The sequence below is a fragment of the Berghia stephanieae genome, chromosome 1, assembly GCF_034508935.2.
Source record: "Berghia stephanieae isolate SIO BIC M18660-M18661 chromosome 1, UCSD_Bste_1.3, whole genome shotgun sequence".
In the NCBI taxonomy this organism is placed as follows: Eukaryota; Metazoa; Mollusca; class Gastropoda; order Nudibranchia; family Aeolidiidae; genus Berghia; species Berghia stephanieae.
This window is the reverse complement of record NC_088360.1, coordinates 128868478-128880977: the sequence shown is the minus strand read 5'-3', so window position 1 is coordinate 128880977 and position 12500 is coordinate 128868478. Positions and strand designations below refer to the sequence as shown.

Below are 12500 nucleotides of genomic sequence, written 5' to 3'. Positions count from 1 at the left end.
CGAACGAAGATGACGTCACTCAGGTCTTTGTTATTGTTTTTTGCATCCACGTTTGTGAGTACTTCTCACTATACTGTATAGATAGTATGCGCTTGGCTAAGAATTTCATAACATTGCCATCAGGAAGTATAACGGACCAACACACAAAACTGTGTGTATCCATGAACGTTTATAGTCTGGTTAATACAGTTCAGTGAGCATTACTCACAAAGGCGGATGGCAAAAAACAATAACAAAGACCTGAGTGGCGCCATCTTCGTTCTATCTATAGATAGAATGCGGTTGGCCAAGGAGTTCACAACATTGCCATCCGGAAGTATAAAGGACCAACACACAAACTCTGTGTAACCATGAACTTTTATAGATAGTTCGAAGATGACGTCACTCAGGCCTTTGTGATTGTTTTTGCCATCCGCGTTTGTGAGTTGTTCTCACTAAACTGTATTAACAAGACTATAAAAGTTCATGGTTACACAGAGTTTGTGTGTTGGTCCGTTATACTTCCGGATGGCAATGTTGTGAACTCCTTGGCCAACCGCATTCTATCTATAGATAGTTCGAAGATGACGTCACTTAGGTCTTTGTTATTGTTCCGGATGGCAATGTTGTGAACTCCTTGGCCAAGCGCATTCTATCTATAAACCAGGCTATAAAAATTCATGGTTACACATATTTTTGTGTTTTGGTCCGTTATATTTTCGGATGGCAATGTTGTGAGCTTCTTAGCCAAGCGCATACTATCGAAAGATAAACGCGGATGGAAAAAAAACAATAACAAAAACCCGATTGACGTCAACTTCATTCTATCTATAGATAGAACGAAAATGACTTCACTCAGGCCTTTGTTGTTTGTTTGTTTGTCTTTTGCCTTCTATTTTTGTGAGTAATTCTCACTAAGCTGTATTAACAAGACTATAGATAGTATGCAGATGACGTCACTCAGGCCTTTGTTATTGTTTTTGCCATCCGCGTTTGTGAGTTGTTCTCACTAAACTATATTAACCAGACTATAAACGTTCATGGTTACACAGAGTTTGTGTGTTGGTCCGTTATACTTCCGGATGGCAATGTTGTGAACTCCTTGGCCAAGCGCATTCTATCTATAAACGTTTAATGTTACACATAGTTTTGTGTGTTGGTCCGTTACACTTCCGGATGGCAATGTTGTAAGTTTCTTAGCCAAGCGCACACTATCTATAGCATGAATGAAGATGGTTCAGCTCTTTGTTATTGGGTGATAAGTTTTAACTGTACGTCAAATTGACTTTAAACCAATAATAATAATAATAATAATAATAATAATAATAATAATAATAATAATAATTAATAATAATAATAATAATAATGATAATAATAATAATAATAATAATAATAATAATAATAATAATAATAATAATAATAATAATAATGATAATAATAATAATAATAATAATAATAATAATGATGATGATGATGATGATGATGATGATGATGATGATGATAATAATAATAATAGTACATGACATTTATAACGCGCATTTTCATCACTGGGTGATGCTCAATGCGCGAAACAATAATACAGTGACATTATTATACAAATGAAACATACATACTACATCGACATAATATTATCATTATAGATAGAATGCGCTTGGCCTAGGAGTTCACAACATTGCCATCCGGAAGTATAACCGACCAACACACAAAAACTCTTGTGTAACCATGAACTTTTATAGTCTGGTAAATACAGTTTAGTGAGAACAACTCACAAACGCGGATGGCAAAATCAATAACAAAGGCCTGAGTGACGTCATCTTCGTTCTATCTATACAACAGTGTAATAACTAAACATAGAGTCATTATATAATACATCCACATACTATGTTAAATACGGAAATGATATAGAATAATGATATAATAACAAACTAAATATAGATAGTTCGAAGATGACGTCACTCAGGTCTTTGTTATGTTTTTTTGCCATCCGCGTTTATGAGTAATGCTCACTGAACTGTATTAACCCTACTATAAACGTTTATGGATACACATAGTTTTGTGTGTTGGTCCGTTACACTTCCGGATGGCAATGTTGTAAGTTTCTTAGCCAAGCGCACACTATCTATAAGATTACACAAAGTGTGTGAGCTGTTGCGATTGATCTGGAGGGAATAATTGTCGAGTCATTTATATAAACGCATAACATCAAAAGCATAACACTTCCCTAAAATCACGACCCAAGGCGTCAATCGCCACAAGCAAGTGAAAAGTGAGTTGCTGCTTGTAGTGTGATCAAAGTAACACATTCTAATAACTCATGGATACTGTTTACTTTATTTTGGTAGTCGTCGTCTTGAATAGGATTCAGTAGTCTGCCCGGGCAACGGCGGCCATCTTGGTTCTAAACAAAGAAAATCATTACTTTTTATTCTTCATGCTGGCTAGAACTTTTCATTCCCTTTTCATATGCCTTGTGATCAGAATGTGTAAAAGTCAAAACATGATCAAATTTATGGGGTTTTTTTTCCTCTGGAAACACTTTTATGCTCGCCGGAGAAATATCTCATACGGGCGTCCGCTATTGTTCCGATAGTTTAGAGCCAGTGTTACTAAGTTACCATGCGTCATTAGGAAGGAAGTGACGTTACGACTATTGAAGAGTATTGTGGCGTGATTTTCTGGTCAGTGTCAGGCTATGAGTTTACGAGTTTTCATTCCCCCGCCGCACTGCGTTTCCTTGAAGCAAATTAGCTCGTCCTAGATATTGCTCTTTTATTCACAATCTCTCACCGCACTCAAGTGTAAAATGGGTACCTGGCCGTTAACATTAACAGCTTTTTCTCTGTCGAAAACAGTTGTAATATCGCCCGAAAGGCGTCAGTCTCGTCTTACATGTTGTTTTGCTGTTGGCTTTATACACATTTAAAGCGCTTTGAGTACATTTAGTGGATATTTCTCTATTTCTCGAATCCTTTTAAAAAATTAACTGGTAGATATGAACAAACTCCACGTTCCCACATATCTACCTCTATCTGACACCAACCCACATGCCATATCGAGTATCATAATACCTATCTACCCATCTGACAGCGTGGCGCGTATCACTTTGAGATGATGTTTTATCAGGTTAGATGACTATAGAATTACAGGCCTGTCCGATGAATGGAAGCTGTATCTATCTGGAGCAAGTTGTTTGGTTTTTTTTTCGTTTTTTTTAAATTATTACCCAGGTACGATATCTGACTGACATCTGAATGCAAGGGTGTGTGTGTGTGTGTGTGGGGGGGGGGGGGGGGGGGGGAGGGATAGGAATAGGAGGTAGAGAGATGAAATTCGAGGTATGTTGTTGTTTTTTTGTTTTTTTTTTTTTGTTGTTGTTTTTTTTTTTTTTTTTTTTTTGTTGTTTTTTGTTGTTTTTGTTTTTGTTTTTTTTTTGTTTTTTTTTTTTTGGGGGGGGATGATACTTTCTCGTATTCTTCTTTCTGCCTAGTCTGGCATTGTTTCGTACACACCTCAGATTTTGATTTTTACCTTCCACCAGTCCCTGCTCCCTACTTTGTCCTAGCAAACCTGAGAGAGAGAGAGAGAGAGAGAGAGAGAGAGAGAGAGAGAGAGAGAGAGAGAGAGAGAGAGAGAGAGAGAGAGAAATTCCTTTGAGCTCACCACCACTCACACCCCTACCCCTCACACGATGATATGTCATACCTGTAACTCTAATCCCCTTGATGTCCCCATCACCCTTACGTACCCATGATAAAAAACTTTTATTTTTTGTTCTTTTTTCTTTTTTTCTTTTCTTTTCTTTTCTTCTTTTTTTTTTCTCATTTCACATATCTGGTCATTTTGACTTTAAAATAGGTTATATCCCATCATCAGGTTTACTCTGACTTAATACTGTTCCGAGTCGAAAAGTCACAAATTCCAATTTTGTCCATTCCGACAAAATACTGCTTTGAGACTATTCGTCACATTTGAAGGAAGTTTTTTTCAGGCCAATTGAAATAAAAAATTTTTAGTCAGGCAAATAGAATTCTGGCCACAGCCACAGTTTTGTCGCACTCTGATTATTTTTTAATCACTCATTTTTTTAAATGGCCACAATATCCTGTTCTTCAAACATCGGCCGATTAAAGATGCAACACATCATATTGTCAAAAACTATCACACTTGTGACGTCCGTGAAGTCAACCTATTGAATTCCCTACTTTGAGAGTTTTTGAATAGACGAGGGTCATATTAATCGATCGATATTCGAAGGACGAGTTTTCTGGCCAAACTTGTTTTAAAATGTGGGTTGTATTTCATTTTTTTACATAGTTCGCCACAGCCCCACCATTCCCTTGACGATTGAAGGTAGATTAAATTTGTCTTTGACTGCGGTCATCACCATGATGATGATGATGGATCGACTGGGGCGTAGATAGGATTTAGTTCGGTCATGGCCACACACATCATATAATCCACAAACATACACACACACACGCACACACACACACACACAGACACACACACACAGAAATAATTAACTTATGCGACCCATGTTTGTTTGTTATGGCTATAAAAACTTGATACTCTGATGTAGAGCTCATTTTGCCGAAAAGTATTTTATGTATAAAATGTATTTTATTTTCTCTGTTCCTTGCCTAGATTAAAAAAAAAATTATTATTATTATTTTATTTTTTAGGGAGAACCCGCAATATTTACGGAGAAATAAAGGCTATTACAAATAGGCACTGTCTTGTCTAACTCGAAGTATCTTATATTTTTCACGGAATTGACATAAGAGCAAATACCATAAATAATCCGATTACACTCTCAAGCACCCATTCTACCCCCTCTTTCCCCCCCCCCCCCCCCCCCCCTCCTTCTCACCAAACAAATTATCCAACTTGTTTCATTGACAATTTCATAACATCAATCTGCCTTCGAAATAGGAAAGATGTTTGAAAAGTTAAATTGTGTTCATTTATTTAGTTCAAGTTTATTTACTCAGGGATTCTCTACCAGGTGCACCACCGATCACATGACCAGGATGATTTAATGAGGACACAACATATTTAGGACATGCATGTGAATGTTGATCCCGTTAAGCCATTTAAAAAACATCCCTGTCACATACCAGCTCACCGCCCCTCAGGCAAGGTTGTCGATTTGGTGTTTTTACTGTTTTTGCCAAATTTTAAACAATTGGTAGTTTGTTTGCTGTTTTTGGGGTTTTTTTTTTTTTTTTTTTTTTTTTTTTTTTTTTTTTTTTTTTTTTTTGTTTTTTTTTTTTTTTTTTTGTTTCGTTTTGTTTGATTGTTTGTTGGTTTGTGTGTGTTCGTTTGTTTCGTTTGTTTGTTTTTGTTTCGTTTTTAAAGTCGTGTAGCATGGAGATATTTCAATTGTGTTTTTGTATTTTGGCTAAATTTTACTTTCACAATATGTACAGATTTTCAGTCTTATACGTGCAAGACGAGGGGAAACTTTTATTGGCACTAAATAATGACAGTGACAGAGAAGATGTATTTCCTCCTTTATGTGTGTGGAAATGTTTGTTTTGTTCTTCATACTATTTTGCCTCTTTTCTGTGTCTCGTTTGGCATTTTCTGCAACATTAATCTGGCAACTGCGGCCTTCTGTTCGTGATGAGCTCGGACGTCGATTGCTGTTAAGACACGAAACGAATACATTTCACCTGGGATTTACGGGACAGTTTTTGTAAACGGTCATTGGTAGTAGATACAACTAACTGTCATTGTTACCGTCATTTCCTTTGTGGATAATATACTACAGCATTGCATCTGTCTTGTGTTATAATGTATGACAACACTGTATTGCTAGATCCGCCAGATCAGTCGTACCAACATTCACAACTATGTGTAACCTTTAACGTTAATATTCCGATTGAGAGAATTTCGTGAGAACTAATCACTCACCCAGCTGGTGGTCTAAAAGCAATGACAAAGAGCTGGGAAAGTAATCTTCATTCTTTCTGTTGGACTTAGATATTGTGTGTCCATGTGACTCTATTGTCGCATATTAGCAATGGCGTCATACAAAATTGCAGAATATTTGTGATTATCTGACATTGTCGTCATCCAAAATGGCTGAATATATTATGTGATTTCTCTCTGACTTCTTCATCATCATCTAAACCAACTCCATCAGACTGGTTTTACTCTGTCATATCATTACGCGCATAGTGCATACGTCGCCATTCACCGCCACTCGTCCTGTCTACGGCGAGATTTGTGATAAGTTGCCTTTTCCTTCTTTGGTGTCATTCGGGAAATATTAATTATCCCAGTTCCTCTTCCGGATCATATTATAAATTACTTAATGCGTGTTGAAAGTTTGTTTTTTTTAAAAACCGACTTGAGAATGACACGTTGATTCTAAGTTGTAAGATTCCATCGATGTGTTTGGATTTACCATGTCAACTTGTGTGAAATTAAAGGTCTGAAAAGATGTGTATGAAACAGTGCCAGACACTATTTTTGTTACAAGGTGTGTTCAGTTTGGTTATGACTTAGAATTTCAGTTTCATCGAGGTTACTTCTAAGAAATTCATAATTAGAACTTTTGATAAGAAGAAAAAAAATGGACTAGGTTTTCCAATGAGTAAGTATTGGACAAAGTATCGTCCTGTCACTTTAATGAAGTGTAAAAATCGTATATTATTCATCCCTCAATATTATAAAAAAGAAATGACTCTTTCACGCTTTTTAAAATAATAATTCACGGAAATTACTTGTATAGCGCATTTCCACGATTTTAATCATGCTCCACAATGATTTGTTTTAGTGCGCAATGTAATGATTCAAATACAATGTTCACATATTATGTTTTAAATCACAAACTATCTCTATATTAGGGCGTTAAGCTTCCAGCTTCACCATGAGGTGCAACATACACCTTTCTTTTTGTATGCACCTCTATTTTGTTTTTCTATTTAATTGCTATTGCAATTATTATATTACCGTACTCAGAATCATCATTATTATCATCATCATCATCATCATCATGATCATCATCATCATCACCATCATCACCACCATCATCATCATCATCATCATCATCATCATCATCATCATCATCATCATCACCATCATCACCAACATCATGCTTTTTGTCACTTCCGCCACCACTTAACCTATCAAAGACCAGGTGTCCTTTTCAGCGAAGGAAAACAAACAAGACTTCGAGTTTTAGCTGCGAATCGCTTACGGCGGAATTGTACCTACAAACTTTGGAGCTATTGTATGTTGATGTAGAATTGAGTGTTGAGAAGAAAAAAAAAAAAAGGGGGGGGGGGGGGAATTGGAGTAAAGGGGTAGGGTAGGAGTAATATCATTAAAGCTTAATTAAAGCTTAAATTAAATTGAATGTACTTTGGTAACACCGACTGTTAATCCCTGTTGAGTTTAAGTACATGTAATTTCACTCTCCATTTTAAAGAGTAATTTAATTCCATACACTCCCATAGTGTCACATGCTGTGTCTTCTATCCCTCTGTATCTGTTTTCTGGGTTGCTAATGTCTTGATTTGAATGGGATTACTTGGTTTTGTCCTGGCCCTTGCAGGAGTCCTTGACTGAGAGGGAAACGGTGCGGCTATGTGGTCTAGTGGTATGACACTCGCTTTCGGATCGGAAGGTCATGGGTTCGAGCCTCGTTCGGCGCATAGTTGAGTCCTTGGAGACGGCTTTTTACTCACGTTTTCTCACCGTACTCATTTGCCTGGCCGTTAACAGCGTTGTCTCTGTCCGAAAAAAAAATTGTAGTATCGCCTAAAAGACGTCATGTCCTGTCCTACATGTTAAATGTTGCTGTTGACCAGGGACCCCTTCTAAAGCGCTTTGAGCACGTTTAGTGGATATTATCATCATCCATCGTCGTTTGTGCTCTTGAGCACGTGGTCGGTCAGCTGTCTCCACGAATCGCGATCCTCTGCTTTTTAAATCACAGTTGGCCATTCTTAGGTTATTTAGATAAGTCATTCTTTGTCTTCCTCTAGCTCTCTTTCCTTCGATCATCCCAGGTGTTACCAACTTTTCTATTCCGTCTCTTCTCCACACTTGTCCCAGAAACCGTAACTGCCTCTTTCTGATGGTATCGATCAACATTCTTCCCTTTCTCACCTTCTCCAACACTTACTCGTTCGTATACCTGTCTGTCCATGATAGCCTCAACATTCTTCTATACATCCACATCTCAAATGCCTCTAACCTCCTCGTACATTCTTTGTCAAGCGTCCACGTTTCAAAACCGTATAATAGGGTACCTACTTAAAACATATGTTTCGACTACTTTAATTCTGGTCTTCAACTTTAGGTTGTTGTTTAACACAGCTGGTCGCATTTTATGGAACAAGTTTATTGCTATTGCTATTCTTTGTTTTATATCCTCAATGTCACGTGCGTCATGGGTAATGATAGTGCCTAAATATTTAGTGGATATAGCGCTATATAAAAGCTCATTAAGGAAATGTAGTGTTAGTTTTGGGAAGTGATTTTCTTTGTTGCTTGTAAAGCATATCTCTATTGTATACTGTTATATTTTTTGATTTGAATATATAATGTAAGCAGTTAACTATATTCATCTTAGTCGGACCATGTGCTTCTGTGGGGATGAGACTTATAGAGATGTGTCGGGATGAGACTCAAACTAAACACTCTGATAGTGTGCTCTTGAAATTTTTATTCGTTCCCTATTGGAACAAATTCCCCTTTCTCTTACTTTTTCCTTGTGTGCTTTTTAAATTAAATGTAGAATTTTTCGTCCATCCCATTTTCTGTCTTTGTTGGGTTTTTTTACTGGCGCTGAAATGACCTGTGTTGTAAAACCCTTAAAATACAAACAATTCCATACATTTTGGCTTGACGCATTCCTCGATCTTCATCAAAATTGACAAAATTGGGAGCAGAAACTGATCTGTCCGTATTCTGAAAAATCTAAAACACGTTTTTCAAATATCGATCAATTAATATGAAGCTCATCTTGTCAAAACTTGGTCGGAAACAGCATATTGTTCACGAAGAAATCTCCAGGCGCGCAAGAATGTAAAACATTGTGGATGAAGTCAAGCACAGACGATGGAAATGGTTGGACCACGTCCAGACTGCCTCACAACACTAAATATGGTCTCCACCTGGAAAGAGAAAGAGAGGTAGACCATTGAGCACCCGGAGGAGGACGATAGTTGAAGAGGAGATGAATGAGGCTTAACTGGAAATACTTGGATTGAGCTGGCTGGTTTTAGGACAGAGATGCCTGGAGGAACTTTGTTGGCGCCTTATGTTCCACCAAGGAACCAAGAGGATTAAAAAAAAATTTTAATTGAGTTTTTATATAAGTACTATATTTGGTTGGTTTCGGCAAGATAAAGGTCATTTTAATTGATTGAAATTTTAAGGACGAATTCTCTGGCCATTATTTGAAATATTGTTGGGTTTTTTTTTTTCCAGGGTACAGCACTGTTGTAAGATAAAAATCTCAAAACGTGTATATGAAACAATGCTTGACAAAGCAGAAAGAGTTATACATGAAAAAAAATCTCAATATATCAGTCTGCCTTTATTGGGGAGCGAACCTAAGACCTCCCGATTACCAGTTTGGACATATATTTTCATAAAAAGATGGGTAAATTGCGTGTGTGTATGAGTGTGTGTGTGTGTGTATCCAGGAAGTTTCTGTTAAATCGTAAGAGTCTTGTATGCATATGTGTGTGTGTGTGTGTGTGTGTGTGTGTGTGTGTGTGTGTAATCCAATCCAGTCCAATCCTAACACTAGAGATGCATTCCTTAGGTGAGGCAAAGCGGGGGAAATAGATTTTAAAAAATAAAAGCTAGCTTACGAGTACGAGCGAGCGTCATGTCGGTCAACCGCTCGTGAACATTGTGCACGTACGCACTACGCCTCTGGAATGTCAACCATTTTCGGCCTCCCGTTTACACGAGTACAACTGTGTCCTCAGACTTAACTTTTTTTTTCCTCATTTCGGCCAGAAAATGGTTAACTTCGATAGAACAATTCGGGGTTGAAACTTTTTGAATAGACGGGTGGGGGAGGAGTGTGTGTGTTGGGGGGGGGGGGGGGGGGTGTGGGTGTGGAGAGAGAGAGAGAGAGAGAGAGAGAGAGAGAGAGAGAGAGAGAGAGAGAGAGAGAGAGAGAGAGATTCTTAGTCTTTGTACATATGGAGCCAAAGTGAATACCAAGGCTGCTGGAAGATTTGGCCTGTAAAAAGAATTGGATAAAACTGGGTATGTGCGTCCAAATCTTAAAAATACAGATGATTCAATATCCTTCGTGAGCCAACGACAAAAGCAGGTAGAGAGATCTATCATAATTTTTGTTGCTGAAGAAGGGTTTTGATTCCGAAACGTTCCGCTCTTAATTGAAGCTATTTTCCTCATTTTTTGTTCAATGCCTTTCAGAAGATAATATTATAATATATTTAAATAAACTGTTTGACCAAAATAACAAATACCATGTGAAGTCAGGTGATGGATGGCTGTGACATTTCATCCCCGGTTCAAAGGTCACCATTTACATTTACTTGTCAGAGCTCTCTTTCTTTCATTTTTTTTTTACCTTCTCTGTTACATGTCGTGTGTTGTCCCCTCCCCCTCAAACACACACCACACACACAACACCACACACACACACACACACACACACACGTACAGTTAATGAAGTTAATGCTTCAGGGACTATACCCGTAGCCCTCGTAAATCCATAGCCTGACACTGACCAACAAGTTACAATACAAGTCCACGACCACAAAAGAAAACAAATCGTTAGTTGAACAATTCAACAGTTCACCCAATGGGAGCGATCTATTAATCAGTTGATTTTTGACCAATCAAAGATGGAATTTATGGTATACTTTCACACGTTCTCGGACAAACATAGTTGGTCGTTTATAAACAATAACGTGAATGATGTCGACATTGGTGTTTGTTTTTATAGTTTAATTGACATCTTTCACCTCTTTATTATTATTTTTAACCAGCTTTTTTCATTATTGAATCATAAGGTGGCATAACTATTTTAGTTCCGTGATAAATATTATGCAGACTGTTATCATTATGGGGCGTAAAATAGCGAGGATGGGTGATTTTTGCTGACGACCAGCATTTATAGAGGTTAGATATTAAGATGCCTTCACTCTGAAAATGGAAGATCAGTTGCACAATGTATGTATAGATTCTATGCGCTTGGCTAAGAAGCTCACAACATTGCCATCCGGAAGTATAAAGGACGAACACACAAAACTATGTGTAACCTTAAACGTTTATAGTCTGATAATACAGTTAAGTGAGAATTACTCATAAACGCGGATGGCAAAAAAAAAACAATAACAAAGACCCGAGTTACGTCATCTTCGTTCTATCTATACAGTCCTCCGGAAGACTGACTTTACACTTCCAAATCAAATTGGAACCACAATTTTAAACATCACACGTTGGTTCTTTCTTTTTACTTCTTCTTCGTGGTCGTTGTAGTAGCCCCTTAAATAGAAAACCATACTACAGTTCACATTTATGATTTTCACGACACACACACACACACACACACACACACACACACACACACACACAAACTCACTCACATATTCATAATACACGCTGTGATCATTTCATTTTTGATAACAAATTTTTCCACGCTTCCAAGACCCTTTCAAATTCTGTATTGTTCATTCCATAAACGAACGGCAGAGGGAAAAAAAGACTGTAGGCGGGTGTCTGTTCTTGATGTTTGATCTTTATTCCCCAATTGTCTTCTTATCTTACTCATCATGAATGAGCGTGAGCACTCCTCGGACTCCAATCACTTACGTCATCGTCTTTCTATCTTTCCATACGATCCTCAGCATTCTTCTTATGAACAACATCTCAACCGACTCAATTCTTATCAAATGACTTCCATACATAGCGTATGTATGTTCTCAGTTCTTCCAACTGCCTATTATAATAATACATAAGTATTTGTTTAATGACGCAAATATGACCAGGAAGTGATATTCAATGTAAATGTTGAAAATGCTTGTGATATGTAGTGACTATCTAGGCACTTGACACAGAAGATAATATACACCAAAGCACACATTCTTATCACACACACACACACACACACACACACACACAGAGAGAGAGAGAGAGAGAGAGAGAGAGAGAGAGACTTAAATAACCCAGAGAAGCATTGTATTTGACACCTTGATCTATAATAGAGATAACAGTACCTAATAAATAGGAATGTCTCTTGACATAACAATAAAACACACTTACAGCTATCACACACTCTTATGTGTGTCGGGGTCAATAACTACACATCGTGTCACAAGTGGCTTTTCCTATGTGATGATTGGTGGGCTAGTGTCCTTTTCCCAGGAATTTGCTGTCGTGCTTCAAGTCTGCTTGATATTCCAATGAAATGAATGAAGATGACGTCACTCAGCTCTTCGTTATTGTTCCGAGACCACCAGTTGGGTAATTAGTTCTCACTAAAGTCCCTCGAGCGGACTAATAACGTTAAAGGT

General features: G+C 37.6%; 1 protein-coding gene across 19 annotated transcripts in view; it reads left to right on the top strand.

The window, feature by feature from the left end:
* LOC144963132 (uncharacterized) overlaps window positions 1-12500 on the top strand; it is a 75038-nt gene that overhangs the window by 29884 nt on the left and 32654 nt on the right. For 2 of the 19 annotated variants that reach the window (XM_078896801.1, XM_078896820.1), the window contains exon 2: window positions 4985-5119. The exons of the other annotated variants lie outside the window; for them this stretch is intronic. In XM_078896801.1, the coding sequence (XP_078752927.1) occupies window positions 5042-5119 (78 nt within the window). In that variant the 5' untranslated portion in view covers window positions 4985-5041. The remainder of the gene's footprint in view (window positions 1-4984; window positions 5120-12500) is intronic. 19 annotated transcript variants of the gene reach the window in all.